The sequence below is a fragment of the Mustelus asterias genome, unplaced genomic scaffold (genome assembly GCF_964213995.1).
Source record: "Mustelus asterias unplaced genomic scaffold, sMusAst1.hap1.1 HAP1_SCAFFOLD_2342, whole genome shotgun sequence".
Lineage (NCBI taxonomy): Eukaryota > Metazoa > Chordata > Chondrichthyes > Carcharhiniformes > Triakidae > Mustelus > Mustelus asterias.
In genome coordinates this window covers 21,481-42,945 of record NW_027592287.1, presented here as the reverse complement: position 1 = coordinate 42,945, position 21,465 = coordinate 21,481, and the positions used below count along the sequence as shown (strand labels likewise).

The following is a 21,465-nucleotide window of genomic DNA, read 5'->3' as shown; positions in this document are numbered from 1 at the left end:
GGAGGGGTGAGGGGTTGGGGGATGGGATGGGGAAGGGGTTTGGGGAGGGGGTGAGGGGTTGGGGGATGGGATGGGGGGAGGTGTTTGGGGAGGGGTTGGGGGTTGGGGATGGGATGGGGAGGGGTTTGGGGAGGGGTGAGGGGTTGGGGGATGGGATGGGGTGATGGGTTTGGGTAAGGGTGAGGGGTTGGGGGATGGGATGGGGGGAGGTGTTTGGGGAGGGGTTGGGGGATGGGGTGATGGGTTTGGGGAGGGGTTGGGGGATGGGATAGGGGGACGGGTTTGGGGAGGGGTGAGGGGTTGGGGGATGGGAGGGGGGGAGGTGTTTGGGGAGGGGCTGGGGGATGGGATGGGGAAGGGGTTTGGGAGGGGTGAGGGGTTGGGGGATGGGATGGGGGGACAGGTTTGGGGAGGGGGTGAGGGGTTGGGGGATGGGAAGGGGGATGGGTTTGGGGAAGGGTTGGGGGTTGGGGTATGGGAGGGGTGACGGGTTTGGGGAGGGGTGAGGGGTTGGGGGATGGGATGGGGAAGAGGTTTGGGGAGGGGTTGGGGGATGGGATGGGGGGAGGTGTTTGGGGAGGGGTGAGGGGTTGGGGATGGGAGGGGGGAGGTGTTTGAGGAGGGGTTGGGGGTTGGGGGATGGGATGGGGAAGGGGTTTGGGGAGGGGGTGAGGGGTTGGGGGATGGGATGGGGAAGGGGTTTGGGGAGGGAGTGAGGGGTTGGGGGATGGGATGGGGGGAGGTGTTTGGGGAGGGGTGAGGGGTTGGGGGATGGGAGGGGGGGAGGTGTTTGGGGAGGGGTTGGGCGTTGGGAGATGCGGGGGGAGGTGTTTGGGGAGGGGTTGGGGGTTGAGATGGGGTGATGGGTTTGGGGAAGGGTGAGGGGTGGGGGATGGGATGGGGGGGAGGTGTTTGGGGAGGGGTTGGGGGATGGGGTGATGGGATTGGGGAGGGGTTGGGGGATGGGATAGGGGGACGGGTTTGGGGAGGGGTGAGGGGTTGGGGGATGGGAGGGGGAAGGGGTTTGGGGAGGGGTTGGGGGATGGGATGTGGGGAGGTGTTTGGGGAGGGGTGAGGGGTTGGGGATGGGAGGGGGGAGGTGTTTGGGGAGGGGTTGGGGGTTGGTGGATGGGATGGGGAAGGGGTTTGGGGAGGGGTGAGGGGTTGGGGGATGGGATGGGGAAGGGGTTTGGGGAGGGGGTGAGGGGTTGGGGGATGGGATGGGGGAAGGTGTTTGGGGAGGGGTGAGGGGTTGGGGGATGGGAGGGGGGGAGGTGTTTGGGGAGGGGTTGGGGGTTGGGGGATGGGAGGGGGGGAGGTGTTTGGGGAGGGGTTGAGGGATGGAATGGGGAAGGGGTTTGGGGAGGGGGTGAGGGCTTGGGGGATGGGATAGGGGGACGCGTTTGGGGAGGGGTGAGGGGTTGGGGGATGGGATGGGGAAGGGGTTTGGGGAGGGGTGAGGGGTTGGGGGATGGGAGGGGGGAGGTGTTTGGGGAGGGGTTGGCGGTTGGGGATGGGATGGGGAGGGGTTTGGGGAGGGGTGAGGGGTTGGGGGATGGGATGGGGTGATGGGTTTGGGGAAGCGTGAGGGGTTGGGGGATGGGATGGGGGGAGGTGTTTGGGGAGGGGTTGGGGGATGGGGTGATGGGTTTGGGGAGGGGTTTGGGGACGGGATAGGGGGACGGGTTTGGGGAGGGGTGAGGGGTTGGGGGATGGGAGGGGGGAGGTGTTTGGGGAGGGGTTGGGGGATGGGGTGACGGGTTTGGGGAAGGGGGAGGGGTTGGGGGATGGGAGGGGTGGAGGTGTTTGGGGAGGGGTTGGGGGTTGGGGCATGGGATGGGGAAGGGTTTTGGGGAGGGGTGAGGGGTTGGGGGATGGGATGGGGTGATGGGTTTGGGGAAGCGTGAGGGGTTGGGGGATGCGATGGGGGGCGGTGTTTGGGGAGGGGTTGGGGGATGGGGTGATGGGTTTGGGGAGGGGTTGGGGGATGGGATAGGGGGATGGGTTTGGGGAGGGGTGAGGGGTTGGGGGATGGGAGGGGGAGGTGTTTGTGGAGGGGTTGGGGGATGGGGTGACGGGTTTGGGGAAGGGGAGGGGTTGGGGGATGGGAGGGGTGGAGGTGTTTGGGGAGGGGTTGGGGGTTGGGGCATGGGATGGGGAAGGGGTTTGGGGAGGGGTGAGGGGTTGGGGGATGGGATGGGGAAGGGGTTTGGGGAGGGGTTAGGGGATGGGATGGGGGGAGGTGTTTGGGGAGGGGTGAGGGGTTGGGGGATGGGAGGGGGGAGGTGTTTGGTGAGGGGTTGGGGGTTGGGGGATGGGATGGGGAAGGGGTTTGGGGAGGGGGTGAGGGGTTGGGGGATGGGATAGGGGGACGGGTTTGGGGAGGGGTGAAGGGTTGGGGGATGGGATGGGGAAGGGGTTTGGGGAGGGGTGAGGGGTTCGGGGATGGGAGGGGGGGAGGTGTTTGGGGAGGGGTTGGGGGATGGGATGGGGAGGGGTTTGGGGAGGGGTGAGGTGTTGGGGGATGGGATGGGGTGATGGGTTTGGGGAGGGGTGAGGGGTTGGGGGATGGGAGGGGGGGAGGTGTTTGGGGAGGGGTTGGGGGATGGGGTGATGGGTTTGCGGAGGGGTTGGGGGATGGGGTGACGGGTTTGGGGAGGGGTGAGGGGTTGGGGGATGGGATGGGGTGACGGGTTTGGGGAGGGGTTGGGGGATGGGATAGGGGGACGGGTTTGGGGAGGGGTGAGGGATTGGGGGATGGGAGGGGGGGAGGTGTTTGGGGAGGGGTTGGGGGATGGGATGGGGAAGGGGTTTGGGGAGGGGTGAGGGGTTGGGGGATGGGAGGGGGAGAGGTGTTTGGGGAGGGGTTGGGGGATGGGATGGGGGAAGGGGTGAGGGGTTGGGGCTGCTGGGCATTTGAGTCCCTGTACCTGTTGGGTACCTGGGCCAAGCCCATCATCTCTGGCCGCTCCCACCATATTTCCGACTCCTGAAGATGTCAGTTGGCTGAGGTCTGGGTTTCCTGAGCCCCGAGGCAGTGTCGCAGAAATCTGGGAGGGGGCCATGCCAGGAGAAATAGAACTCAAACACACATCCATTTGTACTGTTAAAATAAACTCCAGAACCATGGAAAGAGTTGGTAAGAGATCTCTTCAGAAAGGCTGGATGGACCCACGTTAACCAATAATACTTCATTTGGTTACATTTGCAAATGCAAACAACATGCCTTTTGATTGCTGTCTGTATAGAGGTTCCTGTGGTCTGCTGCAAGATCAGGTGACAAGGTTAGCAATGCTGACCTTTGGGTGGGGGCAGCTGGTTTAGGGTGAAAGGATTGGGATTGATGTTGGACGGGGCTGTGAACCCAGCAGGGAGGGATTGTTCAGCTGTATTGCTGTACACTCAGCTATGGCTTGGATATCAGGCCCCCGTGCTCCTTCACCTCGCTGCCATTGGCTGTTCATTCTCCCCCCCCAATGTTGGCTCCAGATGTTCTCCCATTTTGGATGCAGCAAGATCTGAGAGTACTGAGCCCACCACAGGATTCTCCTTTCCAATGGGGCATTAAACTGAACCCAGGCTGCCCTCACTACTGAATAGAAAAGATCTCACAGCCCAATCCAAAGAAAAAATGATTTGGTCATTGTCACAGTGCTGTGTGTGGGATCTTGCTGTGTGAAAATTTGGCTGCCGCATTTCCTGCATTGACTACATTTGCAAAGCACCTTATAAAGCAAATTGGAATGTCCTCAGTTTTGTTTATTCTTTCACAGGATGTGGGCGTCGCTGGCTAGGCCAGCGTTTATTGCCCTTGAGAAGGTGGTGGGGAGCTGCCTTCTTCAATGGCTGTGGTGTAGGTACACCCATCGTGCTGTTAGGGAGGGAGTTGCAGGTTTTGGGAAGGAGCTGAAGGCTTGTAGCAGTGAGCTTGTCTGCAGTTGGTTTGTGCACAGTCAGCGATACCCTGAACCTGACAGTCAACATGAAGCCGTGACCCCCAGAAACCCTGCAATCTGTGCACACAGTTTAGTACATGTAAACACCCCAATCAGTGTATACACCCCAGTCCCTGAGTACATTCCAATCCCTGTGTACTCCCCAATCCCTGTGTACTCCCCAATCCCTGTTTACATCCCAATCCCTGTGTACGTTCCAATCCCTGTGTACATCCCAATCCCTGTGTACATTCCAATTCCTGTGTAGACCCCAATCTGAGTGTACTCCCCAATCCTTGTGTACTCCCCCATCCTTGAGTACACCCCAGTCCCTGTGTACTTCCCAATGCCTGCGTACACCACAATCCTTGCGTACACCCCAATCCCTGTGTACATCCCAATCCTTGCGTGCATCCCAATTCCAGTGTACACCCCAATCAGTGCGTACACCCCTATCCCTGCGTACACCCCAATTCCTGTCTACATCTCAATTCCAATGTACTCCACCATTCCTGCATACATCCCATTCCCTGTGCACTCCCCAATCTCTACGCACATCCCAATCTCTACGTACATCCCAATCCCTCAGCTATCTCTGCTGCTTCAGCCTCCTCCAGCTGGAATAGGAAACAGCCAGTCCCCCTCGAATAGAGTCTAGCCAATGTAGGCAGAGATTGAAAAAAATCCACACTCATAACTATCTCGGAACAAACAGCAAGATACCCGACAAAAATATTGACAGTGATGGAAGTGAGTTCCCTTTAAATTGCGTTGGAACGTTCTCCCCATCAACCGCGCCTTAAATCACCAGATCCCGGTTTAATATATTCAACAGGTGGCTGGTGGTGTTGATTGGAGTGTTGTGATTTGACACCACAACAGATGGACAACCTGCCGTGGAATTGATGGATCAGTGGATCTATTCCCAGTATTTTTATTGAGCACAATGTCCTGATCACACTCTGAAAATCAGCCTCTATTTCCCACAGAACACCTAGCAATCAATTGGTTTGAATGGCAAGGTGGCACAGTGGTTGGCACTGCTGCCTCACAGCGCCAGGAACCCCGGGCTCAATTCCCGGCTTGGGTCACTGTCTGTGCGGAGTTTGCATGTTGTCCCCGTGGGTTTCCTCCGGGTGCTCCAGTTTTCTCCCACTCTCCAAAGATGTGCGGGTTAGGTGCATTGGTCATGTTAAATTGCCCCTTAGTGTCAGGGGGATTAGCAGGGTAAATACATTGGGTTATGGGGATAGGGCCTGGGTGGGATCGTTGTTGGTGCAGACTCGATGGGTCGGATGGCCTTCTTCTGTACTGTAGGGATTCTATTCATTTTTAAATTCATTTTACGGGCTATGGGAATCGCTGGCTGGGCCAGGATTTATTGCCCATCCCTAATTGCCCTCCATTCCAGGGGCATTTAAGAGTCAACTGCTGTGGCTCTGGACTCACATGTAGGCCAGACTGGGTCAGGGTGGCAGATTTCCTTCCCTAAAGGACATTAGTGACCCAGATGGGTTTTTCTGACAATCGACAATGGTTTCATGGTCATCAGTAAATTCTTAATTCCAGATATTTTTTTATTGAACTCAAATTTTCACCATCTGCCGTGGCGGGATTCGAACCCTGGTCCCTGGATCTTGTCATGGATCTCTGGATTACGAGTCTAATGACAATGCCACTCCGCCACTGCCTCCCTATTCTATGATTCTATTCTATGATTCTCTGTTTAGGTTGGGTGGATTGGCCATGCTAAATGTGTGGCGTTACGGGGATAAGATGGGCCTGTGAGAGTAACTCTGTGAGTTACTCTGTCAGAGAATAGGTGCCGACCTGATGAGTTGAATGGCCTCCTGCTGAACTGTTGGGATTCCGTAGATTAAAACTAAACAGTGACGTAACTGCAACCTGCAGCAGAATTGATACCAAGTCTAAAGATCAGATTGAGCGTTTGATATATTTCCAGTGTTTAAATCCTGTCCAACGCTGATCCCGCTTGATACCCAGAGCACACCGCCTATCAGAGTCAAACCAATTTCCTCAAACAACTCCCGTAAGGAAAATCTGCTCACTTACCATCCTCAGGTGTTGGACGCTGCACCGACTGAGGGAGAAACATTTGTTGTTTGATAGAAACGGAGCTGGAACTGGAAGGTCAGAGAGCGGGGAAGCAGTTTGCACGATTAAAAATCAATGAGGAAGTTCCAGACCACATATTTCTCCATCTGTATATGGGCATCAATAAATACTTTGCATATGGAATGACTCAATCTCAGCAAGTTCCGAACAGGGTGTTTTCTTCCCAGTCTGACATTGTTTAGTAACAGGAATCCAATGTTCAGATATTGAGTGAACCTTGAGATGCTAATCAAGAATCATTGTCAGGAAGAGATTCCCCTGGAGCAGGGCATCGAGTTCTCACTCTGGTTCAATTCTCCACTGACCCTCACTGACCCGTACTGGGCACTGACCATCACTGGGCACTGACCATCACTGGGCACTGACCATCACTGACTCTGACCTGTACTGGGCACTGACCATCACTGACCCTCACTGACCCTGACCCGTACTGGGCACTGACCATCACTGGGCACTGACCATCACTGGGCACTGACCATCACTGATCCTGACCTGTACTGGGCACTGACCATCACTGGGCAGTGAACCTCACTGACCATCACTGGCACCGACCATCACTGGGCAGTGAACCTCACTGACCCTGACCCGTACTGGCACTGACCCTCACTGGGCACTGACCCTCACTGACCCTGACCGGTACTGGCACTGACCCGTACTGGGCACTGACCTTCACTGGGCACTGACCCTCACTGACACTGACCTTCACTGGCACTGACCATCACTGGGCACTGACCCTCACTGACACTGACCATCACTGGCACTGACCATCACTGGCACTGACCATCACTGGGCACTGACTGACCATCACTGGGCAGTGAACCTCACTGACACTGACTGACCCGCACTGGGCACTGACCCTCACTGGGCACTGACTGACCCTCACTGGCACTGACCCTCACGGAGTACTGACCCTCACTGGCACTGACCCTCACTGGGAACTGACCCTCACTGGCACTGACTGACCCGCACTGGGCACTGACCCTCACTGGGCACTGACTGACCCTCACTGGCACTGACCCTCACGGAGTACTGACCCTCACTGGCACTGACCCTCACTGGGAACTGACCCTCACTGGGCACTGACCCTCACTGGGCACTGACTGACCCTCACTGGCACTGACCCTCACTGGTCACTGACCCTCACTGGGCACTGACCCTCACTGGGCACTGACCCTCGCTGGGTACTGACCCTCACTGGGCACTGACCCTCACTGGGCACTGACCCTCACTGGGCACTGACCCTCGCTGGGTACTGACCCTCACTGGGCACTGACCCTCACTGGGCACTGACCCTCACTGGGCACTGACCCTCACTGGGCACTGACAGGCAGCACTCATGACTACAGCTGGCCAGTGAGTGTCCAAGGGTCCAATCCTGATAATCAACACACATCGTACACTGGAGCTGTCGGTAATGGGAACCGTGTCCTCGATTAGTCCCCTCCCCTCCCCGAACGGTACTGAGGCCAATTATTCCACTCCCAGCACAACCAGGGACTGTGTCCGGCGGACTCCGCTCAGGAACAGGGCTGACCTGTGCTTTCCCTGCTCAGTGCCTAAATGGCCATTCAGCCCTCGAGATCGCTTCCCACCAAAGCAGACGATGTTGCTCGTCACACTTCCTGGCAGCGGAGTGAGATGGCTGCAATAAAAATCCAGCAAGTGTTGTGAAGTATTAAATGAAGCAGCTTTGTGGCGAAAGTGAAAGGCCTTTGGGCTGCTTTGCTGCAGGAAATGGTTTCTCACTGGGCTTTCCATCGGTCTCCTTCCCAGTGACAGTGATCTGTGAAGCACAAACGGAGATTGCCGCTTGTTCTGTGAGAGATCTGAACCTTTCCTCTCTAGCTGTTTCTTGGTAAATGACAGTAAGGAGTCTCACAACACCAGGTTAAAGTCCAGCAGGGTTATTTGGTAGCACGAGCTTTCAGAGTGTCGCTCCTTCATCAGGTGAGGCTGTGCTCCGAAAGCTCGTGCTACCAAATAAACCTGTTGGATTTTAATCTGGTGTTGTGAGATTCTTACTGTGCCTACCCCAGTCCAACACCGGCATCTTCACATCTTAGTAAATGAGGTTGCTGTCTGTCTGCTGTCTGTGTGTCTGCCTGTCTGTCTGCTTTATCCTGGGATTTGGGCCTGGCAGGGGCTGGGACCTTGTCCTCTCACTGGTGATGAGCTGGGAGGTGGGAAGGGTTCTATTTAGGCAGGGCGGCCGGCAGCGTCCTGGGACCCTCTCCCACCCGCCCCACCCCTCCCCTCTCCCGCCCCTCCCCCTCTCCCACCCCTCCCCTCTCCCGCCCCTCCCCCTCTCCCACCCCACCCCCTCTCCCACCCCGCCCCCTCTCCCATCCCAACCGCCCCACCCCCACCCCTCCCCCACCCCGCTCTGCCCCTCTCACACCCCACCCCGCCCCTCTCCCACCCCCACCCCGCCCCGCCCCTCCCCCAGCTCACCCTGCCTCTCTCCCACCCCACCCCTCTCCCACCCCACCTGCTCCTCTCCCACCCTGCCCCTCCCCCACCCTGCCCTGCCCCTCTCTCACCCCGCCCCCACCCCACCCCACCCCATCCCTCTCCCACCCCGCCCCTCACCCACCCCACTTCTCTCCCACCCCCACCCTGCTCTGCCCCTCTCCCACTCCACCCCGCCCCTCTCCCATCTTGCCCCCCTCCCGTCCCTTTCCCGCCCCTCTCCCCCTGCCCCTCTCCGCCCTGCCCCTCTCCCACCCCGCCCCTCACCCACCCTACCCCGTCCCTCTACCATCCCGCCGCTCTCCCACCCCCACCCCGCCCCTCTCCCACCCCCACCTCGCTCTGCCCCTCTCCCGCCCCGCCCCTCTCCCACTCCACCCTGCCCCGGCCTGCCCCTCTCCGCCCTGCCCCTCTCCCACCCTGCCCCGCCCTGCCCCCCTCCCACCCTGTCCCTCTCTCCCTGCCCCTCTCCGCCCTGCCCCTCTCCCACCCTGCCCCCCTCCCACCCTGTCCCTCTCTCCCTGCCCCTCTCCGCCCTGCCCCTCTCCCACCCTGCCCTGCCCTTGAGACATCCTTTCCTGCAGGGAAATGGCTCGAGAAGGATATGGAACCAGAGAAAGGTTACAGTGCAAAAAAAGAGGCCATTCAGCCCATCATGATGGCAGCAGCCAAAGAAAAAAGAGGAAATAAAGGAAGTAGCGATTCATTTTAATCCCCCTGTCCTGCTCTGTAGGTTACAACTCTTTGTCTCAAGATCTCTGTGCTTACACTCAGTGTATAAGGACCGTTCCTATCGACTCTGCATCTACCCTGGTATCAATGCCATCCTTGGTCAACTGGCATTGCATTGGCCAGTCATGGGGTGTAGTTGATGTGCTGCCCCACCTTCTCTGCACAGCCTGCATCACACACACCCTTTGCTGTTCTTCCTGGCTTTGATTCCAAACAGCGCCGGATCTATCGCTACCCAGACAAATGTCAAAACTTAACCCCGTCATATCGAGTTCCTCATAGAATCTATTATTAAACTAGAAAGAGCGCAGAAAAGATTTACTAGGATGCGACCGGGACTTGATGGTTTGAGTTATAAGGAGAGGTTGAATAGACTGGGACTTTTTTCTCTGGAGCGTAGAAGGCTGAGGGGTGATCTTATAGAGGTTTATAAAATAATGAGGGACACAGATCAGCGAGATAGTCAATGTCTTTTCCCAAAGGTAGGGGAGTCTAAAACTAGAGGGCATAGGATTAAGGTGAGAGGGGAGAGATACAAAAGGGTCCAGAGGAGCAACTTTTCACACAGAGGGTGGTGAGTGTCTGGAAGAAGCTGCCAGAGGTAGTAGTAGAGGTGGGTACAATTTTATCTTTTAAAAGGCATTTAGACAGTTACATGGGTAAGATGGGTAAAGAGGGATATGGGCCACAGGTGGACAATTGGGACTAACTTAGTGGTAAAAACTGGGCAGCATGGACAAGTTGGGCTGAAGGGCCTATTTCCATGCTGTAAACCTCTGTGACTCTAATCATAGTCATCTATGGCACAGAAGGCCATTCAGCCCCTGGATTCCATGCTGCCCCTTGTCGATCTGCATTGCATTGCATTCATTAACAAACGCTCTATATATCTTTAATGAATCCTTTACAAAAGCAATTTTTTTTATTTGAATTCCAACAGAAAAAGAGAAAGTATAAATCAAGAACAAAAGCATTTTTGGTAAACTTTGCACCTTTCAGGCACTCTTGCAAACAGCCCCAAGTTTCTCCAGTACTTTGTACATTTTAAAGAGGTGACGATGGAATTTCTGGGGGAGCTTCTGGCTCTGCAGAACAGTCACAGTGTCGGCCTGGAGTGTTCTATGTTAAACATATTTGCAAAGAACAATTCACTCCTTTACTTACAAGACCAGAATGTAATGACTTGGAGGAATAATGCACCCATCCACACCCCTACAATACTGTTTCTTCTTAGGAATAAATAATAACAGAACATTATTAAACTAGAGTGACTGTCTACAACCATCTACCAAACGCTTCCAAATACAGCTTCAAACATACAGGAACAGCAAATAGTTCCATATAATATTTCACTAGAATTAAGGCTCTTTTCCATGCATATATAATGTGTTGTGTTAAAAACACCATTTAAAACACAATCACCAGCAAGCAGAGAGACCTCTTGAAATTTTACATTGCTGAAAGTAACAAGCATTTTTCTTTTCAAATAGTTTGTTTACCGCTTGCTGAAATGTTCTAACCATATCGCAGACTGATCTGGGGAAAAACATCTGCAACTACTTTTCAATTTACAATTTACTCTCCAACCCGCATTAACGTGTTGAGCAGTCTGTTTGTTTCAGACATAGTGTGCACCGTAATAAGCCTCACAACACCAGGTTAAAGTCCAACAGGTGTATTTGGAATCATGAGCTGTCGGAACGCTGCTCCTTCATCAGGAGAGTTGGGTTCACAAGCACAGCATATATTGACAAAGACTCAATTGCGAGATAATGATTGTAATGCGAGTCTTTACAGGTAATCAAGTCTTTACAAGTACAGATAGTGCGAGTGGAGAGAGGGAGAATCACAAGCTAAAGAGGGGTGAATTGTCTCAAGCCAGGACAGTTAGTAGGATTTTGCAAGCCCAGGTCAAATGGTGGGGGTTACACATAGTGTGACATGAACCCAAGGTCCCGGTTGAGGCCATCCTCATGTGTGCGGAACTTGGCTATCAGTTTCTGCTCGTTCAGTACTTCTCCAGAGGGGAGAAGCTACGACATCTTCTTCGGAGCCTTCAACATGTTATCGATGAAGGTAAACATCTCGCCAAGGCCATCCCCACACCCCCACTACTTGCCTTCAAACAACTGCGCAACAGACCATTGTTCACAGCAAACTACCCAGCCTTCAGGAGAACAGTGACCACGACACCACACAACCCTGCCACAGCAACCTCTGCAAGACGTGCCGGATCATCGATGGATACCATCAATGGATCATCATGGATACCACTATCACATGTGAGAACACCATCCATCAGGTACACGGTACATACTCATGCGACTCGGCCAACATTGGCTACCTGATACGCTGCAGGAAAGGATATCCCGAGGCATGGTACATTGGGGAGACCATGCAGACGACAATGGATGAACAGACACCGCACGACAATCACCAGGCAGGAGTGTTCCTGTCCGGGAAAACTTCAGCAATCAAAGGCATCCAGCCTTCGATCTTCGGGTAAGCGTTCTCCAAGGCGGCCTTCATGACACACGACAACACAGAATCGCTGAGCAGAAACTGATAGCCAAGTTCCGCACACATGAGGACGGCCTCAACCGGGATCTTGGGTTCATGTCACACTATCTGTAACCCCCACGACTTGCCTGGGCTTGCAAAATCTCACTAACTGTCCTGGCTTGAGACAATACACATCTCTTTAACCTGTGATTCTCCCTCTCTCCACTCCTTTGTCTGTACCTGTAAAGACTTGATTACCTGTAAAGACTCGCATTCCAACCATTCTTCACATACCAATCTGCAATTATTTTGCAATTTATTTATTTTTATTTATTAAGTTTATTTATTTATTAGTCACAAGTAAGGCTTACGTTAACACTGCAATGGAGTTACTGTGAAAATCCCCCAGTCGCCACACTCCGGCGCCTGTTCGGGTACACAGAGAGAATTTAGCACGGCCAATCCACCTAACCAGCATGTCTTTCAGACTGTGGGAGGAAACCAGAGCACCCGGAGGAAACCCACGCAGACACGGGGAGAACGTGCAAACTCCACACAGTGACCCAAACCGGGAATTGAATCCGGGTCCCTGGCGCTGTGAGGCAGCAGTGCTAACCCACTGTGCCACCGTGTATCTCTGTCTATATACGCCATGTTTGTGAAACCGACCTCTCCACTCACCTGATGAAGGAGCAGAGCTCTAAAAGCTCGAGATTCCAAATAAATCTGTTGGATTTTAATCTGGTGTTGAGACTTCTGACTGTGCCCAACGCTGCCCAACGCTGGCATCTCCACATCAGACAAAGTGATTTAATCTCTCCACCTCAATTTCCTGTGACATTTCAAGAGATGAAATAGGTATCACTGGGGAACAGGAACTGAGTGACCTCAATAGAATGGACGTGGAAAGAATGTTTCCACTAGTGGGAGAGACGAGAACTCGAGGGCACAACCTCAGAGTGAAGGGACGTTCCTTTAAAACTGAGATGAGGAGGATTTTCTTCAGCCAGAGGGTGGTGAATCTGTGGAACTCATTGCCACAGAGGGCTGAAGAGGCCGGATCATTGAGTCAGAGATAGAAAAGTTCTTGATCAATAAGGGGACTAAGAGTTATGGGGAGAAGGCAGGAGAATGGAGATGAGAATCATATCAGCCGTGACTGAGTGGCGGTAGCAGATTCAATGGGCCGAATGGCCTAATTCTGCTCTTATTTCTTATGGTCTTATAGGATGGGAATAAACGGGATGGGAATAAACGGGATGGGAATAAACGGGATGGGAATAAACGGGATGGGAATTGAATTGTAAGATGTCACAGTGTTTTATTTTAGTTTCTTTAGAGCGACAGTAATTGGATAAACAATCTGTTTTCTGAAATAGTCAGGTCCATAACATCAAAAGTATTTTGAATCCAGAGAAGATTTGTTTCCTGGTCCTGATGTAAAACCATCGTTGGCTCTGAGATTCCTCTGGGGCAAAGGTTCCGTGGCAACAAAGCAGAATGTTCTGGATTCGAGTCCCTTTCTGGAGCTGTTATGGGGTTTATTTCCTCATGTGTAACTCATCCTGAAATTTTGTGCTGGTGTATCGCGCGTGAAAACCTTTCTTATTGATGGTATCATCCGTATGAAATCGAATCATTATCGAGTCTCCCGCTGAAAAGATCTCCTCTGGGGGCTGTGGAAACACAAATCAGATTGAATCGGATTATTCCACAGAAATAACTGAAGTCTAAACTCCACAAACCAGCGGCTCACTTCTGGAAGGATTCTTGTTTTGTGCTAGAATCGAGGTCATGGAGGTGGGTGGCAGAGTTTGAATTGAATTGAGTTTGAACACAAATCCCAGAGCAGAAAGGTCCAAACCTTTTCAATCGTTATTCCTGATGAGACCACAGTGGGTGTGATGGAACATGCTCCACTTACCTGCGTGGTGGAAGTTCCAACAAACACTCAAGAAGCTCAACATCATCCAGGACAAAGCAGCCATTTATTTGGCATCCCACCCCCCACAATAAACATTCACTCCCTCCACCACCAACAGACAGTGGCAGCCATGCATACCATCTACAAGATGCACTGCAGGAACTCACCAAGGCTCCTTAGGCAGCACCTTCTAAACCCACGACCACTACCAGCTAGAAGGCCAAGGGCAGCAGATCCCTGGGAACACCACCACCCGGAGGTTCCCCGCCAAGCCACTCACCATCCTAACCTGGGCGGCACAATGGCACAGTGGTTAGCACTGCTGCCTCACAGCGCCAGGGACCGGGGTTCGATTCTTGGCTTGGGTCACTGTCTGTGTGGAGTTTGCATGTTCTCCCCGTGTCTGCGTGGGTTTCCACCGGGTGCTCCGGTTTCCCCCCACAGTCCGAAAGACGTGCAGGTTAGGTGCATTGACCCGAACAGACGCCAGAATGTGGCGACTAGGGGGATTTCACAGTAACTTCATTGCAGTGTTAATGTCGGCCTTTCTTGTGACTAATAAGTAAACTTTACTTTAAAATATATCGGCTGTTCCTTCACTGTCACTGGGTCAAAATCCTCGAATTCCCTCCCTAACAGCACTATGGGTGTACCTACACCACACGGGACTGCGGCGGTTCAAGAAAGCGGCTCCCCACCACATTCTCAAGGGGTAGTTAGGGTTGGACAATGAATGCTGGCCTAGCCAGCGACGTCTGCGTCCCATAAATGAATAATAAAAAGTGTTGGCTCGACTCTCTCTCCACAGATGCTGCTGAGATTTTCCAGCATTTTGTTTTTTGTGCCAGTTAAAGACGTCTCTCCTGCAGACATTAACAACATCCTCATCAGAATCAATAACTACTTTTAAAAATTATATTCCCAACTTTCCTGAAACGCAGAGAGGAAGCACAATTAGTCAGCCAATCACTGCATGCAGCCAGATAGAGGGAAGGGAAATTGATCATTGGCTCTATGAGTTACAATGCAACCAATGGTAACATGTTGTGGTGGTCAGCTGACCAGCTGAGCTGGTACAAACAGGAAGCAGCTGGGGATTGTGGGGAGTGTTTGTTGTTTGTATATGGCAAGAGGGGAGGTATTATTGCCAGACTATTAACCCAGAAGCTCAGCGAATGTTCTGGGGACCCGGGTTTGAATCCCGCCACGGCAGATGGTGGAATTTGAATTCAATAAAAAATATCTGGAATTAAGAATCTACTGATGACCATGAATATTGTCGGAAAAACCCATCTGGTTAACTTAGGGAAGGAATTCTGCTGTCCTAACCCGGTCTGGCCTACATGTGACTCCAGAGCCACGGCAATGTGGTTGACTCTCAACTCTCTGCCTTCTGAAATGGCCGAGCGAGGCACAGTTCAGGGGCAACTAGGGATGGGCAGTCAATGCTGGCCAGCGACACCCATGAGCCACAAATGAATAAACAAAAGGATGAACATTCGTAACAGAGGAAAACCCTTCGCTGCCTGGTGTTTGTGTTCATAGAATCCCTACAGTGCAGAAGGAGGCCACTCAGCCCATCGATTCTGCACCGACAACAATCCCCCCAGGCCCCATCCCCGCTTAGTTACCCTGCTAATCCCTCTAACCTTTCACATCCCGGGACACTAAGGGTCAATTTCGCATGTCCAATCCACCCTAACCTGCACATCTTTCGGACTGTGGGAGAAAACCAGAGCATCCGGGGGAAACCCACGCAGACACGGGGAGAACGTGCAGACTCGACACAGACAGTGACCTGAGCCGGGAATCGAACCAGGGTCCCTGGAGCTGTGAGGCAGCAGTGCTAACCCACTGTACCACCCTTTTTTAAAGAGGAAAACCTGTCGCTGCTTGGTGATTGGTTTGTAAGGCTTGAAGAGGAGCCTCAGACTCAGCACACGACCAAGGCAGAAGGTGAAAGCAAACTTGCATCGTTTGATTGTCCCCATGCCTTTTTGGATGCTGAACCATATCGGCAGTGGTAGCCATAGAGGTTTACAGCATGGAAACAGGCCCTTCGGCCCAACTTATCCATGCCGCCCAGTTTTTATCATTAAGCTAGTCCCAATTGCCTGCATTTGGCCCATATCCCTCTATACCAATAAAATCCCTACAGTGCAGAAGGAGGCCATTCGGCCCATCGAGTCTGCACCGATAACAATCCCACCCAGGCCTTATCCCCATAACCCCACATATTTACCCCACTAATCCCTCTAACCTAAGCATCCTCGGACACTAAGGGGCAATTTAACATGACCAATCCACCTAAACCACTTTGGACTGTGGGAGGAAACCGGAGCGCCAGAGGAAACCCACACAGACACGGGGAGAAAGTGCAAACTCCACACAGTCACCCAAGTCGGGAATCAAACCCGGGTCCCTGGCGCTGTGAGGCAGCAGTGCTAACCACTGTGCCATTGTGCCGCCCATCTTATCCATGTAACTGTCTAAATGCTTTTTAAAAGACGAAATTGCACCCGCCTCTACCACTACCTCTGGCAGCTCGTTCCAGACACTCACCACCCTCTGTGTGAAAAATTGCCCCTCTGGACCCTTTTGTATCTCTCCCCTCTCACCTTAAACCTACGCCCTCTAGTTTTAGACTCCACTGCCTTTGGGAAAAGATGTTGACTATTCACCTTATCAATGCCCCTCATTATTTTATAGACCTCTATAAGTTCACCCTTCAGCCTCCTACGTTGCAGAGAAAAAAGTCCCAGTCTATCCAGTCTCTCCTTATAACTCAAACCATCAAATCCTGGTAGCATCCTAGTAAATCTCTTCTGCACCCTTCCTAGTTTAGTTCTAGTTTTCAGGTAACATCATTAAAATGTTTTTGGGAAACAATCATTCCCCGCCACTTTGTTTCAATTCAGATCGGAGTGCTGTAGCGCCCAGAGGAGAGGGTTCAATGGTTAGCTCAGCTACGTGCCAGACCAAATGGTCCCTAAACAGAGACAGTTACACTAATAACAGACATGACGTTGAAACCGGGTATCACCGATTTGATAAGAGGGATAGAAGACGCACATGGAAGTGTGATAAAAGACGTTTAAATTGAAGAAATGGGAAAGGGATTGTGAATCGCTGTTTTCAATGTGATTTCTCGTATCACCACATAGTGAATGGTCCAAAAAGAAGAAACCTTGTCTTTGAAACCACACGTGAAGCAGAACATGTAGAAACCAACACTGATGAAGATAAGGGCCATGAAGGCATCGTTTTGGTCACAGAAAAATTGAGCCCAATAATGAGGTGCTGAAGATAGACTCTTTCAACTGTGCAGTGTTAGATAGCGGATGTACATCAACTGTTTTTGGCAAAGATGAGCTAAATTGCTATTTCAGGTCCCTTGATCAGATTGCATTAGTGTGAGTGGTGCATACGAAAAATTTATTCCAAATGGTGGGGGGTTATAGCCTGTACCAATTGGAAAATGGGAGGAACCCACAATTACCATCAGTGTTGACGGACACTCCTCTGACATTAGAAGGGACAAACATTAGCTCCATTTTTTCCACATATCTGGAGGCCATGCATGCAGAGAGAAATGATATGGAGATGCCGATGTTGGACTGGGCTGGGCACAGTAAGAAGGGGCAGCGCTCTGAAAGTTCGTGATTCCAAATAAACTTGTTGGACTTTAATCTGGTGTTGTGAGACTTCTTACAGTGCAGGAAGAAAGGCCTTTATTAAGGCTGAGGTTTCAGAACGGATACAACGAGCCCTAAGGCATCGCATAAGACCATCGGGGGTACGTTTCGGAAAAGGTGATATGGTCTACTATAAAAGACAGGGCCTAAAACATGTGAGGTTCCCGGGAAAAGGCCTGGATGGGATACTCTGTTGGAGGTTTGGTGCAGACCCAATAGGCCAAATGGCCTCGTTCTGCACGGTCGGGATTCTATGATAAAAGAGTGGAAAGGGCCAGATAAAGTGTTAGGGACAGATGGCAAGGTAGTTACACTCCAACATGGTAACCAGACAGTGTGAGCCCACTCTTCGGGGTTAGTGGGAGTCGATTATGAATTTGGAACATCTGTGCAAGGTATAGAAATACAAGAAGCACCTTGTGCCTCACAAACACACACCTGAAACAATTGTGACAATCGGACAGCGATAGACACGAGGGAATCTGATGATCAGCTCAGTAACAGTGGCGCAGGAGATGAAGCCGTTACTTCAAAAGGTTCAGCTACCCAAAATGGGCACAATGGTATCATACATACCCAACGGGTCAAGACAGTGGAGGAATGCCATGATAATCGGGAGAGCAGGAAAAACCTCAGGAAAATATAAACACTGGCTCAAGAGCAAAAAGTGAAAGCTGTAGATTGGGAAAATGGGGTGAAAAGATGGAAGCCAAAAAAACGAGATTAAGTTCTGAGGATGAGTCAATGAGCCCAGGAAAAGGTCACAAATCTGTGACTGACATTGTGTTGGCAGAGAACGGAGGTCTGGTAGCAGTAACACTGACAGGGACAGACACATCAGCGGAGGCCAGAGTTTAATGAGGAAGGCTAGGAATCAGACCAGTGACAGTAATAGGAGTAGAAGCCCCCATGATAGGGAAGTTTTGGTGGCTGCCAACAAAATGGAGGTCATGGAAGTAAGAGAGGCTAAACAAAGAGAATTGGACAGTTGGAAAGAGTTTGGGGTGGAGACTGAGATACCAGACGGGAGGCAGCCTGCACTGTCCCATCAATGGGTTTGCACACAGAATATTTTGCAAGATGGGACATGTAAAGCAAAGGCCAGATTAGTAGCCTGGGGGTGTGAGGAACACTCGGAGGGGACAGGCGTTAGTGTTGATTCGTCCACAGTGGGGAAAGCAACACTGAAATGTTTTTGCCGTCCCAGCCAATAACAATTGGGAATGTAAGTCAATAGATATCAAAGCTGCAATTCTGCATCGCAGAACAGTGCAAAGAAAAGGCATTACGATTCTCCCAAACAAATCCTAAGTGTTGCATTTGCGTAAAAGCTGGAGCAAAGCCCACGTTTGTTCTGTGGGAATTTCAAAATGAATCTCCCACTCTGTGCACTGCAGAGTTCCCTAGCGTAAATCCCTTTGGAAAGTTGGGGGTGGGGCCTATTCCCGCTGGAGAGGCTGGCTGTGTAGTGCTGAGTGCGCCACTGCGCATGTACCGATTTGTCAGCGCCGAGATCCGTGCATGCGCAGTAGCCCTGTATTGCCACCCCCCCCCCCCCCCCCCACCCCGATCACTGGCCAGCCCCGTGCCCCCGCATCGCTGGCCCTCCGAACCCCCCACAGCCTGATCGCTGCCCCCCCCCGAACATGCCCAGGCCAACCTCGACCCCTCTCCCGCCCACAGCCCGCCTCGATGTCTCCCCCCCCTCCCCCCACCACCATCGGGAGATCTCCCGATTCTCTCCCCCATCAGCAGCCCTGATTTCCCCCCCGCCCTCCCAGCAGCCCTGCCCCCCATTAGGCCCCACCCTCATTAACTCATGCCCCTTTGGCACTGCCTAATATTCGGTCGGCAGTCCCAAGATGCTCCCTGGGCATTGGCACTTTGATCCTTGGGCAGTGCCAGGGAGCCCAGGCTGGCACTGCCAAGGTGGCAATGCCCAGCGGGCACCCCCCAGCACCTGACCCTCTGGGCCTTAATGGCCCCCCTTCACTCCAGTGGGGTCGGGCCGCCAGCTCCCCACAAGTGGGGAGCTATACTAACCCCACTGGAGTGAACCACTCTGGCTGGGGAGTGGGGGGGGGGGAGGGGGTGGGTGGGGGAGTGGGGCGGGGGGGGGGGGGGGGGGGGGGGTTGGCGGGCGGGGGGCAATGTTCGCGGGCCCGGAGATTTCAATCCCGGGCCCGCTAATGGGATTTAAATTGTATGGAAATTAGAACTTGCATAAATTATTCAGCTCTCTCTGATTTCTGGCGTGGAGCTGAGGGCACCGGAAATTCAGCGCTGGGAGATGCGCGGAGGCCATGGCGCCCAAAGGGGAGCCTGCCAAACGGATTCCACTAGAGTCTCCTGGCCCGCTGCACTACAAACACAGCGGGCTGGGAGAATTGCCCCCAAAAGGAATGAAGGGTTATGGTGAGCGGGTGGGTAAGTGGAGCTGGGTCCACAAAAAGATCAGCCATGATCTTATTGAATGATGGAGCAGGCTCGAGAGGCCAGATGGCCTACTCCTGCTCCTAGTTCTTATGTTCTTAAAAGAGGCAAGTAATACACAGGAACAGTTCTGGAGACTAATTGGTTCGGACTATAGCCCTCCACCATTTGTCATGAAATTTTCGCTTGTACCGCAAATGTGTGATGCATCAAGGGTTTGGTATTTCTCTGTATGATCTGTGTTGCTGAAAACTGGCTGTGTCCAGTTAAAAGCAGATCCTGCAATGCTCTACTGGAAGGCTGAAGGAAAACTGGCCGGAGATTTCGTGATGCATTTTGATGACTTCCTATGGGGTGGACAGAGGAACTGGAAAAGAGGGTCATTAATAGGTTAAAGACAGAATTTAAAGTAGGCAGTCAAGCAGCTGGTGCTTTTCGATATCTTGGTCTTGATATCTGACGAAGCAAATCCGGGGTAACGATGAGTCAACAGGGATATCTAGACAGCATTGATCCCATTCCCATCACCAGAGAAAGGGCGATGGGAAAAGAGGAACCGGCCAACAGAAAAGAAACGGAATTATTGAAGAGTATGATAGGACAGCTAAATTGGCTATGCACACAGACAAGATGGGATTGGAGCTATAATGTCCTCAAGCTCAGTAAATGTTGAGGCACGCTTCAGTCTGAGATCTTGCAGGCTAATAAAATTTTTAAAAAGCTGAAACTAGAGGAAAACTAAATTGCCAATACTGAAGACCAGAAGATATGAAATTGGTTGTGTTCAGTGATGCTTCAAATGCCAGTCTACCAGATGGATATTCAGGTAGTGCTGGATTCATAATATTCCTGGTGGGTAAAGAAGGAAAATGTTGCCCCTGGCCTGGGAAGCAAAGAAAATAAGAAGGGTAGTCAAAATCACATTGGCGGCTGAAACCCGAGCGTTGGATATGGGGATATTTGTCAGACGCATTAACAATAATTTTTGATGGCCACATCGGGTAAGAAAGTACCAATTGAATGTTATGTGGATAATCGGTCTTTATGGGATAATGTTCACTCAACAAAAAGTGTAGCGGAAAAGCGACTGAGAATTGATTTGGCCAGCATTAAACAAATGCTGCAATACAGGAGGTTTAACAGCTGAGGGCCGCGTGTCTCAGTATCTCAGAGATCATTCAGCCATTGAGGAGGGAGTATATTTCCTTTCTTTTCAAACTGATCGTTCTCAGTCATTTCTGCAGCCTTACCCCTGATCCACAGAATCTGCCCAGTCTCGGGGCAACGCTCTCGTGACCGTCGTAGACCTCCATGTAATCGTATCCACAGTCTGCCTCCTCCTCGATCTCAAACATCTGGAATATCAGCTCCACCCCATAGCCGTCCTCTGCCACAATCACCCAGTCACAGTGTGCCTGGCCTGGGTAAGTATTGTCTCCGAACTGTGCGTGCGAGTACAGATGTTTCGTTCTGACTTCCGCTTTGAGTTGTCCCCCACACTCTGAAAAATCGGAAGTAGATTGAGTAAAGTTCAGGATAAAAGCCTTAGTGCTCTACTTACTGAGGGAGTCCAGGAGAATCATCAAACCACTTACATCCCTTCAGCCTTTTGCAAATGCCGGGCCCATTGTAGTTGGTG

At 52.2% G+C, this 21,465-nt stretch overlaps 1 protein-coding gene across 1 annotated transcript in view; it reads right to left on the bottom strand.

Annotated features, from left to right (window-relative positions):
* Positions 1-13,072: 13,072 nt before the first annotated feature.
* LOC144489599 (tolloid-like protein 2) overlaps positions 13,073-21,465 on the bottom strand; it is a gene marked incomplete at its 5' end in the record, with an annotated part of 28,401 nt that continues 20,008 nt past the window's right edge. Inside the window, 2 exons of the mRNA XM_078207462.1 lie at positions 13,073-13,450; positions 21,077-21,327. Coding sequence (XP_078063588.1) covers positions 13,316-13,450; positions 21,077-21,327 — 386 coding nt within the window. The remainder of the gene's footprint in view (positions 13,451-21,076; positions 21,328-21,465) is intronic.